The sequence below is a fragment of the Mobula birostris genome, chromosome 2 (genome assembly GCF_030028105.1).
Source record: "Mobula birostris isolate sMobBir1 chromosome 2, sMobBir1.hap1, whole genome shotgun sequence".
Taxonomy (NCBI): Eukaryota; Metazoa; Chordata; class Chondrichthyes; order Myliobatiformes; family Myliobatidae; genus Mobula; species Mobula birostris.
The window spans coordinates 85,097,417-85,122,302 of record NC_092371.1 but is presented as its reverse complement, the minus strand read 5'-3'; the positions used below and the strand labels follow the sequence as shown (position 1 = coordinate 85,122,302).

Below are 24,886 nucleotides of genomic sequence, written 5' to 3'. Positions count from 1 at the left end.
GTACTCTTGTCCTAGGTGCTGCCTGGCCTGCTGAGTTCCAACAGCACTTTGTGTGTGTTGTGACCACAAAAACATATCTTTACATTCCCCCCCCGCCACTTTCTGCAACGATCTCTCCCTTTGTGACTCCCTTGTCCATTCGTCCCTCCCCACTACTCTCCCTCATGGCACATGTCCCTGCAAGGGGCCAAAGTGCTACACCTGCCCATACACTTCCTCCCCAACTTGCATTCAGGGCCCTAAACATTCCTTCCAGTTGTGGCAACACTTCACCTATGACTCTGTTGAGGCCGTCTATTGTGGCCGGTGCTCCCGATAAGACCTCCTTTACATTGGTCAATCTATCGTAATTTGGGTGACCACTTCGTGAAGCTCCTCTGCTCCATCTGCGAAAAGCGGAACCTTTTGGTGACCAAATATTTTAATTCCCCTTCTCATCCCCGTTCCAACATGTTGGTGTATGGCCTCCTCTTGAGCCAAAATGAGGCCACCTTCAAGGTGGAGAAGCAACACTTCATATTTTGTCTGGTTAGCCTCCAACCTGATGGCATGAATATCGGTTTCTCCTTCCAGTAAAAATATTTTTCCCTCCCTCTTCCATTCCCTACTCTGGCCTCTTACCTCTTCTCACCTGCCTATCACCCCCGCCCCCCTCCCTCCCTCCCACCTCTCCTTTTTTTCCCTCCTATGGTCCACTCTCCTCTCCTATCAGATTCCTTCCTTCCAGCCCTTTACCTTTCCCACCCACCCGACTTTACTTTCTAGCTATCTTCCTTCCCCTTCCCCATCTTTTTTTTTGGGTGTCTTCCTCCTGAAGGAGGGTCTCGAAACAAAACATCGACAGTTTATTCATGTCCATAGATGCTGTCTGACCGGCAGAGTTTCCCGAGTATTGTGTATGTGTGTTGCTTACGTTAAAGCCGAACCTGTACGTACAGTTGAAAAGTTTGACTGTAGGACCAGGAAGGGGCATTAAGCCGGGCAGCTCTTTCACTACTGGCTCGGGCAGGATGGGCCGAACGACCTCGTTCTACCCTACATTTTCTGTGGTTCATCGCGAAACAAGCCACTGACAATAAATCCCCAATCGAGAATAATATTACTGAGGGAAAGGTCACTGTTTGTAGCTCCCCGGGGTTGGTAAATGGCTTGGATAGAGTCAGCGCACGCTTCCCCGCCTCTGATTCTCATGTGCGCGCCTCCAACGCGTGCACGCGCATCTGACTTCGAGGACACGTCAACCCTTGCCCTTTAAAGCGCGCGCACCCGCGCCTTTATCCCAGAGCGCGCACCTGCGCTTCTAACCTCCACTCCGCAGCGTCCCCGCCTCTGAGCTTGAGTGCGCACGCGCATCGCCGCGTTCCCGACACCATGGCCGGGTTGGAGCTGCTTTACCACTCGGTTGCCCGCGACCTCGTTTCTTCGCGGGACGCGCTGGTCTGCTTCGTTCACTGGGAGATCATACGGGCTGGCTTCAAGTGCCTGGGAACCGGGGACCAGGTGAGAGGGAGGCTGAGGCCCCGGTGGCGGGCCTGGGCTCTTGGCTCACGGGAAAACAAAACCGAAAGTGCGGCTTGGTTGCCTGGCGTACCGTTCGTTGGCCGCAGCCCGACCCCTCTTCCCTTACCCCACATAACAGAGGGTGGGCCGGCAGGGTAAGACAACTTCCCGGGTCCGGAGGGAGCTAAGGAACCGAGCCCTCCTGGACGAGGGTAATGAGGGAGTAGGGGCCCTGAGCTAGAATGAATTAGTATATTGATACTGGCGGCTGCAGAATATCCAAAACAAGACTATTATGTTTATGGGGCTGACTTAATCTCAGAGAATGTCCCTAAATTTACTGAAGGATTATCTACTCATAATATAAATTGGATTAAGTACATGGATGGGAGGAGTATTGAGGGCTATGGTCCAGGTGCGGGTCGATGGCGCTAGACAGAATAAGGGTTTAGCACGGACTATTTGGGACCATCTGTCCCTCTCACTATACCCCCTGGCCCATCCTCTGGGTTTTTCCCCCTCCCTCTTTCTTTCTCCCTAGGCCTCCTGCCCTATGATCCTCCCATAACCCTTTTGCCAATCACCTGTCCAGCTCTTGGCTCCATCCCTCCCCCTCCTGTCTTCTCCTATCATTTCGGATCTCTCCCCCCCCCCCCCCCACTTTCAAATCTCTTACTAGCTTTTCTTTCAGTGAGTCCTGACGAAGGGTCTCGGCCCGAAACGTCAACCGTACCTCGTCCTAGAGATGCTGCCTGACCTGCTGTGTTCACCAGCAACTTTTATGTAGATTATGTATTTGTAGTTTACTCAATAAATCCAATAACCGTAATAGAATCAATGAAAGACTGCATGAACTGGGTGGACAGACAACCAATGTATAAAAGACAAACTGTCCAAATACATAAAAGAAATAATAATAAATATTGAGAATATGAGATGAAGATTCCTTGAAAATGAGTCTAAGTTGTGGGAACAGTTGAATGGGGCAAGTGGAGTTATCCCCTCTGGTTCAGAAACCTGATGGGAGGTTAGTAATTATTCGTGAACCTCGTGTACCTCTTGTACTCCTGTACCTCTTTATTGGTGGCAGTAGTGAGAAGAGAGTGGGTGATGGATGCTGCTTTCCTGAGATAATGCTCTGTGTAGATGTGCTAAATGGTGCGGAGGGCTTTACCTGTGATGGACTGTCCATCATGGTAATGTTTGTTTCTTTGTGATTTTTAATGCCTTTATCTGCGCTGATTACAATGTGACCTTAGTATTGTTCACAAACTCCATCCCTTCATTTTAAGTCTTTTAATAGACATGCTGAACAGTTACGGTCCTAACACTGATTCTTACTTAACACCTATAAAGTTGTCCCATGCACATTGCAGCGTACAGTGAAATGTGTCATTTTGTGTCAGTGGCCAACCTGGTCTAAGGACTGTGCTTAGGTGTCACTTCGCTTCCAGTGCCAACATAGCGTGCCCATGATTCATTGACCCATATGCCTTTGGAGTGTGGAAGAAAACCAAAGCACCAGGAGGAAACCCACGCAGTCACAGGCAGAAAAACCAAATTCTGTACAGATAGAGGGAATCAAATTCTGATTTCGGATCACTCACACTGTAAATCAATTGCTTGAACTCTTGCAATATTGTGGTTTATTTTTTTAAATTTCTGCTGCTTGCTACAAATCTAATCTCCTAGCTGAGTTAATAAACTTCCCTCAATTTCACAAGCTTAAATTCTTCATACAGAGTGAGAGTGTCAAACGAGCTGCCAGCGCAAGTGGTGCGTGCAAGCTTGATTTCAGGGTTTGAGAAGTTAGGATAGGTACATGGAGGTCTTTGGTCCAGGTGCAGGTCGATGGGAGTAGGCAGTTTAAATAGTTCGGTACAGACTAGATGTTTCTGTGCTGTACTTTTTATAACTCTGGCCAACAGTTTCTTTTAAATGCTTTCTGCCAAATATCCCATAAGTGCTTTTGAGGTACTTTCTAATGAATTTCATGACATATAATAAATTTGATTCTGATTCTAAGTGAAATTTATTGCTGATTAACAGATACAATTTTCTGATGTTTAGATGTCTAGTGAAATGCTACAATAGCACCAGCTATCAGGGTTCAATTCCCACCACCATCTGTAAGCAGTTTGTATGTTCTGCCCTTAACCTCATGTTTCTTCCCTATGCTCTCGTTTCCTCCCACATTCCAATGACTTACAGGGTTAATAGGTTAATTGGTCACATGGGTGGTGTGAGCTTATTGGGCTGGAAAGGCTTGTTACTGTGGCTTAGCTCTAACTGAATAAAATAATTTCAGAAGATTGCAACCAAAACATTTGCAACATCCTTAGCAACTTTCTTTAAATAACCCTTGTATTCTCCATCCTCTGCACATTACTTGAGAAGTGTTTACAAAACTTTCCATCAGGTATGACTAGCCTGGTATATACTACAATTGCCAGTGGTAGAGAGAATGATGTACCAATTAAGATGGCTGCCTTTTCTTAGATGGTGTTAAGCTTCTTGAACTTAATTGGCATTGCACTCGTCCAGCAAATGGAGAATATATCCTCGTGGTCTGGACTTGTGCTTTGTAGATGGTGGAACAGCCTTGATTAGCTGAAAGATAGTCATGCAGTACAGGACACCCATCCCAATCACAGTATTTCAAAATTAAAATTAAGCTGATGATACTGGAATCCTGAAATACGAACAGCAGTATGGAGATTGTGGAGTATTATAGCACAGAAACAGCCCCTTCAGCCAATTCGGTCCATATGATCTGATCTTCTGTTTCGTCCCATCTACGCGCACCCAGACCATATTCCCTCCTAGCCCCTCATATCTACCCAAACTTCTCTTAAATAGGAACTTTAAGATAGAAAATACTGCAGATCTGGAAATGTGAAGTAGAACGCTGCTAGAAATACTCAGCAGCATTTGTGGAGGGAAACATCGACTTCCTTTCCATAGATGTTGCCTAACCTGCTGAATTCCTCCAGCATTTTGTGTGTGTTCTCTTAAAACTGAGATAAGGTTACAAGTTAAGTACCATCAGGATTGGTCAGCACAACAAATCAATAGGACTGCTTGTCTAAAATTGCTGCAATTTTGAGCTTTTCCCAGCCAATACCTAAACTCGTTTTCTTCCCAAAAGTGGAGGAATCCTTTAGGCTTCTCCCTTCATACTTTTAAGCTTGCATGTGAAAACGTGGGGTGCACCATTTTTCTGAAGAGCTGAGAACAGAATCAACATTGTGCACACAGCTGACATAATGGTGGAAGTAAGGTCATTTTAAGAAATAACAGCATGGTAACAGGACCTTATGGCTCAACAAGTTTGCTCCATCCAGTTACACCATGTGACTAATTGACCTACTAATTCTTATGTCTTTGGAATGTGGGAGGAAACTGGAGCACCCGGAGGAAACCCACAGTCTGTACAAGCTTACAGACAGTGGCAGGAATTGAACCTAACTCACAGGTGCTGTTAAGTGTTACACTAACAGCTATGCTACCATGCCACTCTGGCCTTCATTGATGAAGCAGCTGGAGATGACTGGCTGTAGGGTACTATCATGATATTCAACAACCACTACTATTTTTCCTGTGCTGTAGAATCTACTTAATTCCAATATTTTGACAAAACTACTTAAAGCCAATTCTGTCCTAGCAGAGTCGCTGGCCATCCATCCCAAAAAGTCTTTTCCATTCCCTTACTGCTTTTATCCCTGTGGTGGTTAATGCATCACTTCACACTGCAAACTGTAAGATTGGAATGCGATATCCACCACTGTCTATGAGGAATTTGTATGTTTTGCCCGTGCCTGTGTGAATTTCTTCCGGGTGTTCTGGTTTGCTCCTACATTCTAAAGACATGCGGTTAGGATTTGTGAGCTTTGGGCATGTTGTGTTGCCTCAGGAAGTTCGGCGACACATGGGCTACCCAGCACAATCCTCACTGATTTGTTTTGACACTAACAACACATTTCATTATATGTTTCAATATACGAATAAAGCTAATCTTTATCTCTATTTAGTTCCTTTCTCAGTCTGAAATAGACACACAATTAAAAGCTCTCTTTAAATAACTAGGAGGAGAATTAACCATCACCTTTTAATGGGAAGATAGTTTGCCTTGGGATGCGATTGATTTTACAGAACTGGAGATTCTGCAGGGAGCGCTCATGGAGTGAGGTCGCTTCTGGCTTCGCTCCATTCCTGTTATTTTTGTTTTAAACCTATGATCTCCCTTACTTACCAATTTTTACCTACACCAGAAGATTTATTTTATCTTACTGTTTTTTTCTTGAACTGCAACTCTGGAATCTAAAGAAGTGAGTCTAAAGATCCAGAGCCAAAGACGGGAAAGATTCCAACGGGAACGGAGGAAAAGGAAAAGGTGACTCTAAACAAATGGAGCTACCCTATGATGCTATGATGAAGTTTTTAGAGGAAAAATTCAAGAAACAACGTCAAAGTCTTAATGAAGACTTAAAATCAATCACGGAAACTCTGAAATCCCTGGATTGTGAAGTTCAGAAACATCGAAGTATAATCTCTGAACTGGATATTAAATCCCAGAGGACGGATTCAAAAGTCGAGAACTTGGAGCAGAATTTAGCTTCAACTATTAAACAACTGCAACATTTTAAATCCAAAGTCATCGATCTTGAAAATCAATCGAGAAGACAGAACTTACGTATAATTGGTCTACCCGAGGATGTTGAGGATGGAGACCCTTCAATATCCTTTGCTCAACTTTTAAAGGATACGTTCAGCTCAATATTTCCAAACGAATCTCCATTGCTCGACCGTGCCACACAATTAGAAGTGTGGTTTACAACCCTTCCATTAAATTTGAAAAACCTTGGAGGCAATTTATTCAGCATTTTCATATGATGTAGTTTGACCATTTCCAAACTTATTTTACTTCTCTGTACTGTTGGTTGAGAGGAACGGAGTCGTCGACACTAAGGTTTTCTTTTCTCCCATTTCTTGCGCTGTTAAAACAGCTCAGGTCTTTTTTTTAGTTTAGTTGATTAATTCTGTTTAGATTAGTTTTTTTTGAGGGTTTTTCTTTGTTTTTTTTTCTTTTCTCATGATTTTTGTCTAGATTTTTTTTGTTCTGTATTATTCATCGGTATCCTATATGATTGGGAATTTTGTTAATTAAGTACTATTTGGTTCTATAATTACTCATGTTAAGTACAACAATGTATTTCCAATAACTTTGTACTATTATTATGTTATGTTTATATTTTATGAAACTAATAAAAAGATTGAAAAAGGAAAAGGATTTTACAGAACTGTATGTGGCAACCCTCCACAGGCCTCAGCTGATGATAAGAAGAAGGAGCTGTTACCCATGGGCTGGAATGCAACTCAGGAACTGTACGCACTGCGTTATCGTTCCGACAATGATCAGAAAGAGCTCCTGCTAAAGGCAGTCTCTGTAGATACCAGTCTGATCATTAATGTTATGGTAAGTGCAGTATATAATTAATCTAGTGTCTAATATTTATTAGAAGGGTGATCTCTGACCAGAAGCTTGAGTTGCCAACATATGGAACTCCATTGGTTAATGTGCAGGAGAGGGAAGAGGAGACCATTGCAAACGATTCTTGAACAATCAAGGTGGTGTCATGCAGAACCAATGGAGTTGAAGCTTTGGTGGAGGATGATGTCAAAGTCTGTAGAGAAATCATGGACAAAGATGGTTTGTTGCCATTTGGGGCAGTATTATTTGTGAATTTAATTAGTTGTTGAAAAGGTTCAGATTGAGTTGTTAGAGAGCTGAATATGCTTGGAAAATTGTGTTCAGTTGTGGTCGCCTCATAGGAAGAATGTTGAGGCTTTTAGAGAGGGTACAGAGGAGATTTACCAGGATGCTCTGGATTAGAGCGCATGCCTTATGAAGATAGGTTGAACAAGCTAGGGCTTTTCTCTTTGGAGCGAAGAAGGATGAGAGATGACTTGATATAAGGTGTATGAGATGATAAGAAGCATAGATCGATTGGACAGCCAAGTGGAAATGGCTAATATAAGGGCTCATGATTGGAGAAAAGCATAGAGGAGATGTCAGAAGTAAGTTATTTTCACAGAGAGTGGTGGGTGCCTGTAATATGCTGCCCAGGATGGTGGTAGAGCAGATACTAATGTGGAGCAGACTCAGTGGGCCAAATGGCCTAATTCTGCTCCTATATCTTATGGTCTTATTATGGGCATTTTAAGAAACTTAGGTAGACACATGGATGGTAGAAGAATGGAGGGTTATGTAGGAGGGAAGGGTTAGATTGATCTCAGAATTGATTAAAAGGTCAGCACAACATTGTAAGCTGAAGGGCCTGTACTATTTTATGAGTTGTGGGAGAGCTGACTGTGGATGTGTAAGACAATTTTTTTGTCTAAGTATGCTATGTCAGTGATGGTTGTTGCTTAGAACTGGAGCTACAAATACTCTCAGTAGTCATTACCAGTTCTGGATTAAGAAGCAATCTGGATGTTACTCTGATTATTTGGTGATAATAGATCAGTAACGGGCATAGGGAATGATCTGAATGGAGAAATTCCTCGAAAATAGTGGGCTTACCATTGACAGAATTCAGATTGTAAAGGGGACGAAATAGAAAAATGTTTCCAGAAGCACGTAGGAGGGAAGCAGATTAATAGAGAAAGTGAGGGTTAAGTTGAGAAATGGTAGATATGAGGCGTGACTGCTGAAGCCATAACTGCCTGTGCCAACTTGTTAAAATTCACATATGTGCAGGAGTCTAGAATTGTTTTTTGTGACCTAAGGGTGCCCAATGTGCCTTGCAGCTGATGAAGTCTATTGAAGTGGTCACTACTGTATTCTAGGTATTATTGGAACATGGAGTACTGAGGTGTTTAAATATGAAGAGATCTGTAGCATCCGAGATTCAGTCACACCAAGTGCAAACCAACAAAACAAACATTTAGTCTATAGCCAAAGCAGTAGGTTTCTGATGATGACAAAGGCTGAATGAAGTTTTAGTCTTGGAGACCTTTGGGTTCTGTAGAATATATACAGAGTACAAGGATGAATTTGTAATTTCAATTTTTTCTTTTGTTTTCAAAGCCCATGGTGGTCTTGTGTTTTCCTGTCTATTTCCCAGTTAAGCTCTAAAATTCTGGTCCCTTGCACCTGTCTGAATTTTTATCACCCTGTACTACTCGTTATGCCTTCAGCTAATGAAGCTCCTAGTTAGAGTTGTATATCTCTTAACTTTTCTATCTATTTTGCATTTTTACTAGTTGAAACCTGCTTTGATATTTTGATTGAAGTCACCTTAAGTGGCTCAGTGCCAATGTTTGTCTGATATCCTTCCTAAGTATACAGGAGTGTTGTGTTATGTTATATGCAGCTACATAAATGCAGGTTATTGTTGTGCCAAAGACCTAATTTGTGAAGAAAGGCAATTGAATGTTTTAATTTTCCTCATTGAGGTACTTGTATGTACAAACAAAAGACCCAACCACTAACCACAGCCACCGCTTACTCTTGCCCACACTGCACCAGAATATGTGGATCCTTGATCAGCCTCTGCAGCCACACGAAGACCAACTAATAGACAACCCCTTAGGAGGACATCATATTCAACTGGAGTGATCTAGTGCTACCTGTATGTGTAGAAATGGTCAATCCAAACAACAATAAATTAGGATGGCAGTCAAGTTAGCCCATAGTAAATACAAAGGAGCAATTAATTAAAAGAAATAGAGTAGGTGCCAGAAAATAGTTTTTCCTGAGAGGACTAATGAATACGGTAACGTATCTGTGGAGCAAGAATGATAACGAAGCAGTGGTATTATACATTTTTCCTGAGATATGTTGGCCACGGTACACACTGTTGGGGAGTGCCAAACCAGGCCTGCCGAGCTAAAATGTGGACTCAACAACCGTGGCTAACATTTAATACTACTACTCGGTTGTCATTGTTGTTGCGCAGATACATAACAAATACTTCATTTGAAGATTGGCCAATGTAATAAAGGCAGTTAGATGTGTTGGAAAGCTGGATGGATGAATAGCTGGACCAAGTGGTCTTTCTCATCCATCTCTAACTGTCTGTTGATCAATTCATTCTATTGCTAATTTTTTTCTCGCTTTTCAGAATTGCCAGTCTGAACAGGTTGTAGATTTAACAGTGAATTTAGATGACTATATCAGCTCAGAGCACCTGCAGCAATATGACAGGTAAATATACAAGAAGAGCTTGTTTCTGATGCTAGTACTACACACTATATGAAGTGTAACATATAAAATATTAGTGGGTTGAATTGTCGATAGGAACCGGGGTCTCAGTTTTCCTCATAACTTTTTGCTGCTTGCTACCCTAAAGTACAGTTATTAGTTTAGATTTTCTACAGTGGGGCAGCTAATCTAAAATGTATTACATGTTTGTTTATTTATTTAGAGCTGGGGTCCCCAACCTTTTTTATGCCATGGACCCTTACTATTAACTGATGGTCCGTAGACCCCAGTTTGGAACCTCTCATTTAGTGACCCTGTGAACTGCACTGCCCAACACCCCATTTATTTAACCCTGGGCTAATGACGGGACAACTTACAATGACTAATTAACCGATGAACTGGTACATCTTTGGACTGTGCGAGGAAACCGGAGTACCTGGCACAAGCTCACAGGAAGAACGTACAGACTTCTTACGGACGGCATCGGAATTGAACTGTGAACTTCGGCACTCAAGCTGTAATAGCATCATGTTAACTTCCATGCTACTATGGTGACGTGATAGCGTAACAGTTAGTATAACCCTGTTACAGTACCGGTTACAAGGATCAATCCCTGCTGCTGTCTGTAAAGAGTTTCTTTGCTCTCCCTATGACAGTGTGACTTTCCTTAAGGTGCTCCAGTTTCCTCCCACTTTCCAAAGATGTACGGGTTAATGGTTTTATTGTTCACGAGGGTCTAATCGCCAGTTCGGGCTCATTAAGCAGAAAGGTGCTGTTACTGTGCTGTATCTGTAAATATAAATGGGCTTTGCAAATCTATACTAGTTGGTCTGTCAAACTGTTTTAAAAGTGTGAGCATCATCACACATGTTTTAATCCTCTTCCCACCAACTGGGGTGTCTGATTTCAGTGACCGATTTTTTTTTTTTGATCTTCAGTACATTTTAGCTGGCATGTGAGGAACATCAAAACACCTGCAGAAGCTGGAAATCTGCGGTTTAAAAAAACCCCAAAAAATGGACCTCGCAGTACATCTGCAAGCATCTGTGGAAAGAGAAACAGAATTAATGTTTTAGATTGAGGGTCCTTCATTGAGTCCTGATGAAGGGCCTCGACTCAAAATGCCTTTCCATAGATGCTGCCTGCCCTGCTGAGTTCCTCCAGTATTGTCTGTGCGTGTGTGCGTTGGTGTGCTTTGGATGTCCTGCAGCTGCAGAATCTCTTGTATTTATCCTTTATTGTAAATTCATTTAAATTCATTTTCTCTCTCTCCTAGCTCTGTCAAAATAACTTTGGTCTAAAATGCTCACACTTTTTTTTCTCGCAAACACTACTTGAATATTTCCAGTACTTGGTTTATTATTCTGAAGAAATTAACTTTTATAAAATGTTTGCACTTCGTTCTGCATTGCAAGGACTAACTAAAGCCCAGGAGGATGGGCTTCTCTGGGAAGGTGTAACTTGGGAGATTTCATAGTTTCTGAGGAAGAAGTACTCCGACTCCGACTCAGGCCTAGGGAGCCGGCATTGGGCACGATGACGGACTCATCACTTCTCCCTCTCCCTCATCAGTGTGTTCAGTTCATCTACATTAGCTGCGCTGTTATCCTAGGAGAGTGTTGACCATAGTCTTGGGAGGGCGCCCAGGGTTCATCCTCCCGTGCTTGGGCTCCCATATGATGACTATGCTGGCAGTTAGCTTGGGGTGGTGTAGACAGTGCCCCGCTAGTTTCAGTATTCTCTCCTCGATTTTAGTGGAGAGCATCGGTAGGTTGTTATAGAGTTCAACGATTGTCGTGTGCTATTGCCAACTCACATCAAGAGCCATCTGGAGCATTCATGTATAGCAACCATTTAGAGACTTTCGCATTGTCTTGGTGAGTGTCCATGTCTTGCATCCATATGTGAGAATGGACTCTATGACTGCTATGAAAATCCTCTTTTTAAGCCCTCTGGTCAGGTTCGACTTCCAGATTTCCTTCACGTCATTCATAGCCCTACACACCAGTGCCTTCTGTATCTTTATGTCCTTCTCCGAACTCATCATTCTTGACCTGAGGTACTTGTAGTCAAAGACTTTCTGAGGAAGACAGGAAGGGAAAGCTGTACCGTCAGGAAATCTCTACACCTATTCTGTGTAACTGTAATTAGCCAAGTTTTGTTAGTCATTCAGTGCTGTTGTGTGTGAGAATAATTCCACTCCCAGACTTCTTCACACTGACCCCACATTTATGGCTCGGATTACCCAACAGGCCAAGAATGCTGTTTTTTTTTCAGGAAGGATCAATATTGACTTTGGCATTCACTCAGCAAAAGGGAAATAAATTTTTTGCCTAACAAGTCACGCCACCAGCAGCCCACCAATTTAACAGTAGTCTAATCACAGGACAGTTTCCAATGATCAATTAGCCTAGCAACCAGTACATCTTTAGACTGTAGGAGGGAACTGAAGCACCCAGAGGAAACCCATGTGGTTCACAGAGAGAATGTACAAACTCCTTACAGATAGAGCTGGAATTGACCTCTGACCTTTGGAAGGCCCTGAGCTGTAATAGCATCTTGTTAACTGCCATGCTACCATGGCGCCTATGTGATTCAACTTTTTACCGGTCTGTAGATAGTTGTAATCTGAACTAAAGAAAGGACTGGCAGTTTTCATGCCATCCAGGGATTAAACAAAATTCTTCACAGTCAATGAGGTGTAATTGTGATTTCTATTTTAATATGGGAAACATGCCAATTAAACTAAAGAAAACCACACCATTGTGAGACACAAAAACCAAACAGCTGGAGGAACTCAGTGGATCAGGCAGCATTAATGGAGAGAAATAGACAGTCAACGTTTTGGGCTGAGTCATACAACATTACCACATGGTATAAGTCCTTCAGCCCACGAAGTATGAGCCTTGTAACCTACTCTAAGATGAAGCCATCCCTTCCCTCCTACACAGCCCTCCATTTTTCTAACACCCATGTTCCCATCTAAGAGTTTCTTAAATGCCCCTTGTGTATCTGCCTCTACCACCACCCCTGATGGAGCATTCCACGTACTTGCTATGCATATAAAAACAGCTACCTCTGACATCCACCCTATACTTTTCTCCAATCACCTTAAAATTATAAATTATACCCCCTTGTTATAGCCGTTTCCTCTGTGGAAAAGGTCTGGCTATCTACTTGATCTGTGTCTCTTACCATCTGGTACACCTCTATCAAGTTACCTCTCTTTTTCCTCCTCTCCGGAGAGAAAGACCCTAGTTCATTCAGCCTTATAAGTCACGCGCTCTACTCCAGGCAGCATCCTGGTAAATCTCCTGCATGTCCTCTCTCAAGCTTCTGCATCCATCCTATAAATGAGACAACCATAACTGAGTACAGTATTCCAAGTGTAGTCCAACCAAGGTTTTATAGATCTGCAACATTACCTCACAGATCATGAACTCAATCCCCCGACCAATGAAGGCTACAATACCATATGCCTTAACCTTATCAACTTGCTGACAGCTTTGAGGAATCTATGAACATGGACACCAAAGTCTACACTCCCCAACACTGCTAAGAATCCTACTATTTACCCTGTATTCTGCTTTGACCTACCAACTCTTCATCTCGACCGATGGACAGAGGGGAATTGGGGGAATAAATATTGGGAGGATGTCAGGAAGATCTACCCTGCCTTAAATTGTGCAGCTAGAGATCTTTTACACCCGTGAGAGGACAAGACGGGTGACCCCAGCCATTCATACTCTTCAGAGACCGTCCGCCTGGCGTCAGTGGACGCATAACCAGGACTTATGATATTCATCAGCTGCTCATATGACCATCCACTACCCACTCCCATAGCTTCATGTGACCCTGATCAAGGGGCTGTGCAGTGCTACACCTTGCCCAAGGGTGACCTGCAGGCTAGTGGAGGGAAGGAGCACCTTATACCTCCTTTGGTAGAGATGTATCTTCACCCTGCCGTCCAATTCAAGAAGTGTAGTTCCAACTGGTTCCTGGAGTAAGACCTGACTCAGGAGAGAGTGCTGTCTGCTGGGCAGCTGTTGGCACAATGCTGGCATGATTATCATTGTAGACACTATCCAGCCAGCAAACTGTCTTTTCCAAAAGCTCCCTTCTAGAAAGCGCTATAGGGTTATTAAAACAAAAACTTAACACCACCTAAAAAGTTTCTTCCCCCAGGCAGTTAACCTGATCAACCATCTAGTTACCCCCACCCTCCATCACTGCACTGTACGGTAAACACTTAAAGACTCTTTATGTTGCTGTTTACATTGTAAATAAATAGTGATATATTTATGCACATTTGATTCCATATTCGAACTTTAACCTCTAACTTTATATTTTATATAATTCTGTGTTCTTTTAATTGTTGAATGTTTTTTGTTACGTGTCATGCTAGCACACAACAGCAAATTCCTAATACATGTAAGTGCATATGGTGATGCTTTATCACACTGTTTACTGCTTTAAAAGGATGCTATGTAAGAGGGTAAACTCGATGAAGGACTGTTCTTTGAGTTCTACATCTCTGTAGCCTCTCCCACTTATACCTCATCCCAAATGGCACTCCTTGAATTGCAAGCCTAGACTGTAGGCTGAGGTGTCTTGACTGAAACCCAGTCCTGTGCTCATCTGTTCATTCTGGCAGTTGGGACAGGAATAGCAAGCAGTTCTCATCCTTCCCTAGTGCATGGCCTATCCTCCTCTCCTATCAGATTCCTCCTTTTTCCGCCCTTTACCTCTTCCACAGTTTTTCACGTGCTCCTCTCTTAATTCATCCTCCCACACACATCACCGGGTCTCACCTATCACTTGCCAGCTTGTAGTCCTCCCCCTCCCCCCACCTTATTCTGGCTTCTTCCCTTTTCCTTTTAAATCCTGATGAATGTTCTTGGCCTGAAACGTTGACTGTTTATTCCCCTCCATAGATGCTGCCTGACCTGAGTTCCTGCAGCATTTTGTGTGTCATAAAATCCACTGTGATGCCAGTACAACCCAACTGGCCAGGAAGGTTTGAGATCTACCTGATCAATATGAAGTTACATTTTTGTTTTCACTACTCAAAACAGAGTTTTTCTGAAAACTCTGGGGAATAGACAAATGAAAGATATTGAAAGTAGTTTTTTTTCTCCTAAGTTAATTTGATAGGGGTGGCATAGTAGCATAGCAATTAGTGCAACATTTTTTACAGCACCGGCAACACAGGGGACAAAAAATGCTTCTTGTATTTGGTGTCCCCTGCCTCCCCCACTTCTTCCACACCAATGCTATTGCCAACCGTACCTTCAGCCAGCTGAAAATATCCTCTTTTGGCTAAAAGTCTTGATTGATGATATGGAATATGTAGATAAGACACTTGTCTCCTTTGAATAGACAAGGGATTGATCCAGTTTTTCAAAAGCTGAGAAGGAATTCAACCATTTGAGGAAACAAGCAACTTGACTATTCTCATGAGTTCCTCCAGTGCATCAGAGCTATTAAGCTCAGCACATAGTTAGTATCTTATAGTGTTTATGAGAATTTGCACTAGGGTATTGCATCTGTGGCTGCAGAGAATTTGGTATTAATTGTGTGTGTTAGAACTGCGATCATGAGTCTCTGGAACCAACGTGGATAATTTCATTTGCCTCAATACTGAACTGACTCCAAAACTGATAGACTCACTCTCAAGGACTCCATAACTCATGTTCCTAGTATTATTTATTTGTTTTTCTGTTATTTGCACGATTTGACTTCTTTTGCACATTGTTTGCCAGTCTTTGTTATTTATAGTTTTTCTTAAATCCTATTGTATTTCTTTTTTTTCCTGTAAATGGCTGCAAGAAAATGAATCTCAGGGTTGTATATGGTGACATATACATACTTTGATAATAAATTTACTTTGAATTTTGAATCATAACACAGAGAACCATTTGGTGTAAGCTCATAAGAATTAATTTATTACAAACACAAGAAGTTCTGCAGATGCTGGAAATGCAGAGCAATACACACAAAATGCTGGAGGAACTCAGCAGGTCAAGCAGCATCTATGGAGAGGAATAAAGGGTTGATGTTACAGGCCAAGACCCTTTATCAGGATTGTCCTCGACTCTTTATTCCTCTCCATGGTTGCTGCTTCACCTTCTGAGCTCCTCCAGCATTTGAAGTGTGTTAATCCAGTTTACTGCTCTTACCACATATCCCTCAAAATATGTCCTTACTAAGTATAGACCCAGTTTCCTTTTGAAAGCTGACATTGAGCCTGCTACCATTCTCCTCTCAGGCACCTCTTTCCAGGTCACGGTAGTCTGCTGTGTAAGGAAACTTTTTTCCGCAGATTACCTTTTGGCTTTAATTTGCAGATGATACCAAACTGTGAGAGGGTTTGTCAATACTGAGGAGACTAACTTCAGGTACTTGAGCACATCAATAGATTTGAAGAATGAATGGATGGTAGGGAGATCAAGGATCAACTTTATTCCCCAAATACGTTTACAAGTATTAGGAAGTTGCTGTGGTGTATTGGTGCAATATGCAATGAAAAGCAACACTTGCAGGCTGCTGCCAGCACATGCCGTTGCAGAGGTTGTAGAAAAGATTAACAAGAATGATATAAGACATACAAGGATATCTAAGGAAAGTTATCTCCCTCTGGCTCCCCACCTCCTTCCCTTTCTTTGGTAGTCCAGTCTCCTCTCCTATCTGATTCTTTCTTCAGTCCTGTATGGCTTCCATCTATCAGCTTGCACATCACCCCCTTCTTCCCCTCCCATCCACCTACCCCTTCACCACCTTATTCTGGCTTCTTCCCCCTTCCTTTTCAATCCTGGTGAGAGGTCTTGATCTGAAGTGTCGACTGTTTATTACACTCCATAGATGGTGCCTGACCTGCTGAGTTCCTTCAGCATTTTGTGTGTGTTACACAGAATTGGTCTCTTTCCTCTTGATAAGACAAAAATGCTTAACAAGAGTGTAATATTTTAAGGTTGTCATACGAGTCTAAAAGGTTGTTACAAAGGCACATTCAATCATTAGCACTATAAACAGGTATTGAATACAAAAACAAGGAAGATACTATATGCTAAGTCTTTATTAAGTGGCGGTTAGACCACACTTTGCACTTGGAATTGTGGTGAGCAGAATTAAACCCTTTATCTAAGAAAGTTGTGCGGCATTGGAGAGGGTCTAGAGAAGGCGCGAAAATTATCTCGTGAATGAAGGGGTTAACATATAAGAAGCGTTTGATGCCGCTAGGCCTGTACTGAGGGGATCTCATTGAAACCTAACAAATTTTGAAAGGCCTAGATAAAGTGGACATGGAGAGGATGCTTCCTATAGTAGGGCCAGAGGGCACAGTCTCAAAACAGAGGGACATCCCTGTAGAACAGAGATGAAGCTGAATTTCTTTAGCTAGAGGGTGGCGAATCTGTGGAATTCATTGCCATAGGTGGCTGTAGAAGCCAAGATGTTGGGTATATTTAAAGCAGAGGCTGATAGATTCTTGATTAGTAAGGTACTCAAAAGTTACAGGGAGGAGGTGTAGAATAGGTTTGAGAGGTATAATAAATGGGCTGAATGGCCTACTTATGCTCCTATATCTTAATCATCCATGATGGAATGGCAAAATAGACTCGATGGGCCAAATGGGTGATTCTGCTCCTATGCGTTATAGTCTAATATATTTTTCAAAATGAGTTGCTTTGATTTTTAATGTGCTTCATGAAAGGGTAATGAAAGCAAATTCTGGAGGGAATTGGACAAATCCTTTAAGAGGAAAAGGAGAGGGATCAGAAATTTATTTGGATGACAGCACCAAACAGTGGTCTAAAATACCCATCTCTTTTGCTGTTTTCATGATTGTAGTAGGACATTAATTTATCCAGAACCCTTTTTTTGAAACTCTAATGCAAGCATTTTCTGACCGTTCCTCCAGAGTTTTCAAAAAGAAGGACGAGTTACGGCACCTTGTTGAATCCACAATCATTTCACCTTTACTTGGGTTGAAACAGAGGACAGCAGGAGGGTCCCAGAGAGAAAAGAAGTCAGTCCAGCCTGCATCAAGTGCTGAACAGCGCACAAACACCAGCCCACTCTACATCCCTTCTCGTGTCCCAGAGAGGCAACCTCCTTGGTGAGTGACAAGCCCATGACTGTATTTGAAAGGTGCCTGTCTTTGATTTAATCCTTTTACCTGACAAAGTGAGGTTGGGTGCAAAACTTCAGTACACTTCACTGAGTTTTTAGTAGTGTTTGTCATGATAACAATGCATCTTACAGACAACTAGATATTTATTTATCTATGTATATCGTTGAGATACGGTAAAGAACAGGCCCTTCGAGCCATGCTGCCCAGCAATAACCCTAGCCTAATCACGGGACAATTTACAATAACTAATTAACCTACCAACCAGTACGTCTTTGGACTGTGGAGACTAAAACGGAGCATGCAGAGGAAGCCCATGTGGTCGCAGGGAGAATGTATGAGCGCTTTACAGGCAGCAGCAGGAAATGAACCCGGGTCGCTGATACTGTAAAGCGTTGTGCTAACCACTACACTATAATATCTTTGAAGTGCAGTCACTGTGGTAGTGTATGTTTGTCCTTGAGGAATAAACCCCTTGCACATCTTCAAATTGTGCGGTGAGATCTTTCCTTCCATTTATAGGGCAAACATGGTCTTGGACTAAGATATAGTTAGATAAAGAACGGAAATGCATTAATGCAGTGTTTTTTTAATGAAGCCCACTGAGTTGTGGCTTCCACCAGGACCCGCTCCCTCTGAGAGAATGATAAAAATAAGGCTCTTGCACGGTGATGGTTGTCCATCGTGTCCGACGATGGCAGGAAATCTGTGTGGGAGAGTTTTTAAAGTGGGAAGCCTGTTCCACTGGGCTAGTTCCACTCTCTCGACCTTGAAGGTTCAGGTCCAGTAAGCGTTGCAAAATGGGGTCTTCCTTGGTTGCAGTATATGACCACGTCATGGCCTGTGCTTAATCATGTCCTTTGGTTGCCACAAAGTGTTGCAGAGCTGTCTCCCTGGCCATTGGATCACACTGCAGATCTCATCTGCCTAGTCCATTGGAACTGAGTTTGTATGGTAGCACTGGGGTATGAGACTTACTGGCTACCCTCACCTGGTTTAGCCCCCTTGTCAAAATGGTGTACCATGATGTGGCTGCTGTCACATGCAGTTTCTTGGAGCCACAGGTGAGAACTGAGTGTTCAGTGGGACCAGAGGTGAGTGAGCTGCACCAGAATGGGCACATCAAGCCCTTTCACCAGAGGTGTTACCCTTCCTTGGACACCCCATACACCCTGGAAGTAATACATAGTCTATGACGATATGGTGTGTCACATGAATCAGTGCTGGGTCCATTGTTGTTTATCATCTTTGCTAATGATTTAGATGATGTAGTAAACTGGATCAGCAAATTTGCAGATGACATCAAGACTGGGGGTGTAGTGGGCAATGAAAAAGGCTGTCATTGCCTGCAGTGGGATCTGGTCCAGCTGAGAAAAGGGGCTTAAAAATAGCAGATGGAATTTAATGCAGACATGTGCAAGGTGTTGCACTTTGGGCAGGCAAACCAGTGTAAGATTTACACAGTGAATGATGGGGCACTGAGGTTTTCAGTAGAACAAAAGGATCTGAGAATACAGATCTATAATTCATTGAAGGTAAGAGTGTCAGAAATAGATATGGTGGTAAAGAGAGCTTTGAACAGATTGGCCTTCATAAATCAGGATATTTATACCGGAGTTGGAATGTTATGTGGAAGTTGTATAAGATGTTAATGAGGCTGAATTTGGAGTATTGTGTGCAGTTCTGATCACCTACCTGCAGGAAAGATGTCAATAAGATTGAAAGAGTACAGAAAAAATTTACAAGCATCCTACCCTGATCAGACCCCACTTGGAGCACTGTGCTCAGTTCTGGTCACCTCACTACAGATGTGGATACTATAGAATTACAAGGATGTTGCCTGGATTGGGGGGGCGTACCATATGAGAGTAGGTTGCATGAACTTGGCTTTTTCTTCTTGGAGCGATGGAGGATTAGAGGTGATCTGATAGAGGTGTATAAGATGATGAGGGACATTGATTGTGTGGATAGCCAGACACTTTTTCCCAGGGCTGAAGTGACTAACACGAGGGAGCACAGTTTTAAGGTGCTTGGAAGAAAGTGCAGAGGAGATGTCGGGTAAGTTTCTTACGCAGGGATGTAGTAAGTGCGTGGAATGGGCTGCCGGCGACGGTGGTGGACGCGAATTCAATAGTGTCTTTTAAGAGACTCCTGGATAGGTACATGAAGCTTAGAAAAATAGAGGGTTATGGATAACCCTAGGTAACTTCCAAAATAAGTAGATGTTTGGCACAGCATTGTGGGCCGAAGGGCCTGTATTGTGCTGTAGGTTTTCTATGTTTGTGTTTGTATTTACATATTTCACTTTTCACCCTTAAGCTACTGAGTGGGAACTTCTTCACAGAGCATTGTGAACATGTGGATGGAGCAGTCAGTGGAAGTGGAGGGTGCAGGTTCAATTGCAGTTTGAGAGAAGTTTGGATAGATACATGGAGGGCTATAGTCCTGGTGTGTGTAGATGGAACCAGGAAGAAGACCAGGCTGGCACAGACTGGATGGGCCAAAAGGCCTCTTTGTGTTTAGTGCTCCATGATTCATTCTTAACCTGTGACACTTGTTACCACAATATTTCAAAAAGGAGAATATATGATGGTGAAATAAATGCTATTGTGCTCGAGCCCATTTGGCACAGCTTCAAAATAGAGGGATACCCATTTGGAACAAAGATGAAGAATTTATATAGCCAGAGTGGTGACACTGTGGGATTAGTTGTCACAGGTGGCTGTGGAGGCCAAGTCATTGGGTATATTTAATGCAGATTCGAAGGAGGAGTCTGAGTGGGATTCGAAGAAGGAGTCTGAGAGTCTGAGTGGGAGTGCCGAGAAAGACATTTTTGAAATTTTCGTTATTTTTTTTTTCTCCAACGGCGTTCTGAGAGGCGGGACTGCGCAGGCGTGTGACGTCGGGCTGTGCAGCGCGGCAGATTTAAAAGGAACAGAGCCTCATAGAGCGGGCAGCGTAGTGAGCCGGGAGCAGAGTGAAGACTTAAGGGCTTCGGCTCAACGAGCTTAGGCGGAAACAGGCGAGGAAGGTTTGGCATTCATTGTCTGTTGTTGTTTGAGGAGAGGGGCAGTATGAGTGTGAGGGCAGTTTGCTGTTCTCGGTGTTGGATGTGGGAGGCCCTGGAGTCTCCAAGCCTCCCGGACGTCTACATCTGCGCCAAGTGCATCGAGATGCAGCTCCTAAGGGACCGTGTAACGGAACTGGAGCTGCAGCTCGATGACCTTCGTCTGGTCAGGGAGAGTGAGGAGGTGATAGAGAGGAGTTGCAGGCAGGTGGTCACGCCGGGGCCACGGGAGGCAGACAAGTGGGTCAAGGTTAGGAGGGGGAAGGGGAAAAGTCAGGTAATAGGGAGTACCTCGGTGGCTGTGCCCCTTAACAACAGGTACTCCTGTTTGAGTACTGTTGGGGGGGACAGCTTACCCGGGGGAAGCGACAGTGGCTGTGCCTCTGGCACAGAGTCCGGCCCTGCAGCTCAGAAGGGTAGGGCAAGGAAGAGGAGGGCAGTTGTGATAGGGGACTCGATAGTAAGGGGGTCAGATAGGCGATTCTGTGGACGCAGTCCAGAGACCCGGATGGTAGTTTGCCTCCCTGGTGCCAGGGTCCGGGATATTTCTGATCGTGTCCAAGATATCCTGAAGTGGGAGGGTGAGGAGCCAGAGGTCGTGGTACATATAGGTACCAATGACATAGGTAGGAAAAGGGATGAGGTCCTGAAAGGAGAATATAGGGAGCTAGGAAGGGAGTTGAGAAAAAGGACCACAAAGGTAGTAATCTCGGGATTACTGCCTGTGCCACGCGAAAGTGAGAGTAGGAATGCGATGAGGTGGAGGATAAATGTGTGGCTGAGGGATTGGAGCAGGGGGCAGGGATTCAAGTTTTTGAATCATTGGGACCTCTTTTGGCGCAGGCGTGACCTGTACAAAAAGGACGGGTTGCACTTGAATCCTAGGGGGGCCAATATCCTGGCAGGGAGATTAGCGGGGGCTACTGAGGTGACTTTAAACTAGAATGGTTGGGGGGTGGGAATCAAATTAAAGAGGCTAGGCGTGAGGAGGTTAGTTCACAACAGGGGGATGGGAACCAGTGCAGAGAGACAGAGTGGTGTAAAGTGAGGGTAGAAGCAAAAAGTATTATGGAGAAAAGTAAAAGTGGCAGGCTGACAAATCCAGGGCAAGCATTAAAAAGGGCCACTTTTCAGCATAATTGTATAAGGGCTAAGAGAGATGTAAAAGAGCGCCTGAAGGCTTTGTGTGTCAATGCAAGGAGCATTCGTAATAAGGTGGATGAATTGAAAGTGCAGATTGTTATTAATGATTATGATATAGTTGGGATCACAGAGACATGGCTCCAGGGTGACCAGGGATGGGAGCTCAACGTTCAGGGATATTCAATATTCAGGAGGGATAGACATGAAGGAAGGGGAGGTGGGGTGGCGTTGCTGGTTAAAGAAGAGATTAACGCAATAGAAAGGAAGGACATAAGCCGGGAAGATGTGGAATCAATATGGGTAGAGCTGCGTAACACTAAGGGGCAGAAGACGCTGGTGGGAGTTGTGTACAGGCCACCTAACAGTAGTAGTGAGGTCGGAGATGGTATTAAACAGGAAATTAGAAATGTGTGCAATAAAGGAACAGCAGTTATAATGGGTGACTTCAATCTACATGTAGGTTGGGTGAACCAAATTGGTAAGGGTGCTGAGGAAGAGGATTTCTTGGAATGTATGCGGGATGGTTTTTTGAACCAACATGTCGAGGAACCAACTAGAGAGCAGGCTATTCTGGACTGGGTTTTGAGCGATGAGGAAAGGTTAATTAGCAATCTTGTCGTGAGAGGCCCCTTGGGTAAGAGTGACCATAATATGGTGGAATTCTTCATTAAGATGGAGAGTGACATAGTTAATTCAGAAACAAAGGTTCTGAACTTAAAGAGGGGTAACTTTGAAGGTATGAGACGTGAATTAGCAAAGATAGACTGGCAAATGACACTTAAGGGATTGACGGTGGATATGCAATGGCAAGCATTTAAAGGTTGCATGGATGAACTACAACAATTGTTCATCCCAGTTTGGCAAAAGAATAAATCAAGGAAGGTAGTGCACCCGTGGCTGACAAGAAATTAGGGATAGTATCAATTCCAAAGAAGAAGCATACAAATTAGCCAGAGAAAGTGGCTCACCTGAGGACTGGGAGAAATTCAGAGTCCAGCAGAGGAGGACAAAGGGCTTAATTAGGAAGGGGAAAAAAGATTATGAGAGAAAACTGGCAGGGAACATAAAAACGGACTGTAAAAACTTTTATAGATATGTAAAAAGGAAAAGACTGGTAAAGACAAATGTAGGTCCCCTGCAGACAGAAACAGGTGAATTGATTATGGGGAGCAAGGACATGGCAGACCAATTGAATAATTACTTTGGTTCTGTTTTCACTAAGGAGGACATGAATAATCTTCCAGAAATAGTAGGGGACAGAGGGTCCAGTGAGATGGAGGAACTGAGCGAAATAAATGTTAGTAGGGAAGTGGTGTTAGGTAAATTGAAGGGATTGAAGGCAGATAAATCCCCAGGGCCAGATGGTCTGCATCCCAGAGTGCTTAAGGAAGTAGCCCAAGAAATAGTGGATGCATTAGTGATAATTTTTCAAAACTCGTTAGATTCTGGACTAGTTCCTGAGGATTGGAGGGTGGCTAATGTAACTCCACTTTTTAAAAAAGGAGGGAGAGAGAAACCAGGGAATTATAGACCGGTTAGCCTAACATCGGTGGTGGGGAAACTGCTGGAGTCAGTTATCAAGGATGTGATAACAGCACATTTGGAAAGCGGTGAAATGATCGGACAAAGTCAGCATGGATTTGTGAAAGGAAAATCATGTCTGATGAATCTCATAGAATTTTTTGAGGATGTAACTAGTAGAGTGGATAGGGGAGAACCTGTGGATGTGGTATATTTGGATTTTCAAAAGGCTTTTGACAAGGTCCCACACAGGAGATTAGTGTGCAAACTTAAAGCACATGGTATTGGGGGTAAGGTATTGGTGTGGGTGGAGAGTTGTTTAGCAGACAGGAAGCAAAGAGTGGGAATAAACGGGACCTTTTCAGAATGGCAGGCGGTGACTAGTGGGGTACCACAAGGCTCAGTGCTGGGACCCCAGTTGTTTACAATATATATTAATGACTTGGATAAGGGAATTAAATGCAGCATCTCCAAGTTTGCGGATGACACGAAGCTGGTGGGCAGTGTTAGCTGTGAGGAGGATGCTAAGAGGATGCAGGGTGACTTGGATAGGTTGGGTGAGTGGGCAAATTCATGGCAGATGCAATTTAATGTGTATAAATGTGAAGTTATCCACTTTGGTGGCAAAAATAGGAAAACAGATTATTATCTGAATGGTGGCCGATTAGGAAAAGGGGAGGTGCAATGAGACCTGGGTGTCATTATACACCAGTCATTGAAAGTGGGCATGCAGGTACAGCAGGCGGTGAAAAAGGCGAATGGTATACTGGCATTTATAGCGAGGGGATTCTCGTACAAGAGCAGGAAGGTACTACTGCAGTTGTACAAGGCCTTGGTGAGACCCCACCTGGAGTATTGTGTGCAGTTTTGGTCCCCTAATCTGAGGAAAGACATCCTTGCCATAGAGGGAGTACAAAGAAGGTTCACCAGATTGATTTCTGGGATGGCAGGACTTTCATATGAAGAAAGACTGGATGAACTGGGCTTGTACTCGTTGGAATTTAGAAGATTGAGGGGGGATCTGATTGAAACGTATAAGATCCTAAAGGGATTGGACAGGCTAGATGCAGGAAGGTTGTTCCCGATGTTGGGGAAGTCCAGAACGAGGGGCCACAGTTTGAGGATAGAGGGGAAGCCTTTTAGGACCGAGATTAGGAAAAACTTCTTCACACAGAGAGTGCTGAATCTGTGGAATTCTCTGCCACAGGAAGCAGTTGAGGCCAGTTCATTGGCTATATTTAAGGGGGAGTTAGATATGGCCCTTGTGGCTACGGGGGTAAGGGGGTATGGAAGGAAGGCTGGGGCGGGGTTCTGAGTTGAG

The 24,886-nt window shown here is 43.5% G+C and overlaps 1 protein-coding gene across 2 annotated transcripts in view; it reads left to right on the top strand.

The window, feature by feature from the left end:
* The first annotated feature begins 1,304 nt into the window (after nt 1-1,304).
* Nucleotides 1,305-24,886, top strand: part of psmf1 (proteasome inhibitor subunit 1) — an 83,547-nt gene continuing 59,965 nt past the window's right edge. Inside the window, exons 1-4 of one of the 2 annotated variants that reach the window (XM_072244325.1) lie at nt 1,305-1,500; nt 6,824-6,976; nt 9,627-9,709; nt 17,625-17,822. In XM_072244325.1, the coding sequence (XP_072100426.1) occupies nt 1,372-1,500; nt 6,824-6,976; nt 9,627-9,709; nt 17,625-17,822 (563 nt within the window). In that variant the 5' untranslated portion in view covers nt 1,305-1,371. The remainder of the gene's footprint in view (nt 1,501-6,823; nt 6,977-9,626; nt 9,710-17,624; nt 17,823-24,886) is intronic. The other variant, XM_072244316.1, reaches the window with a different exon arrangement.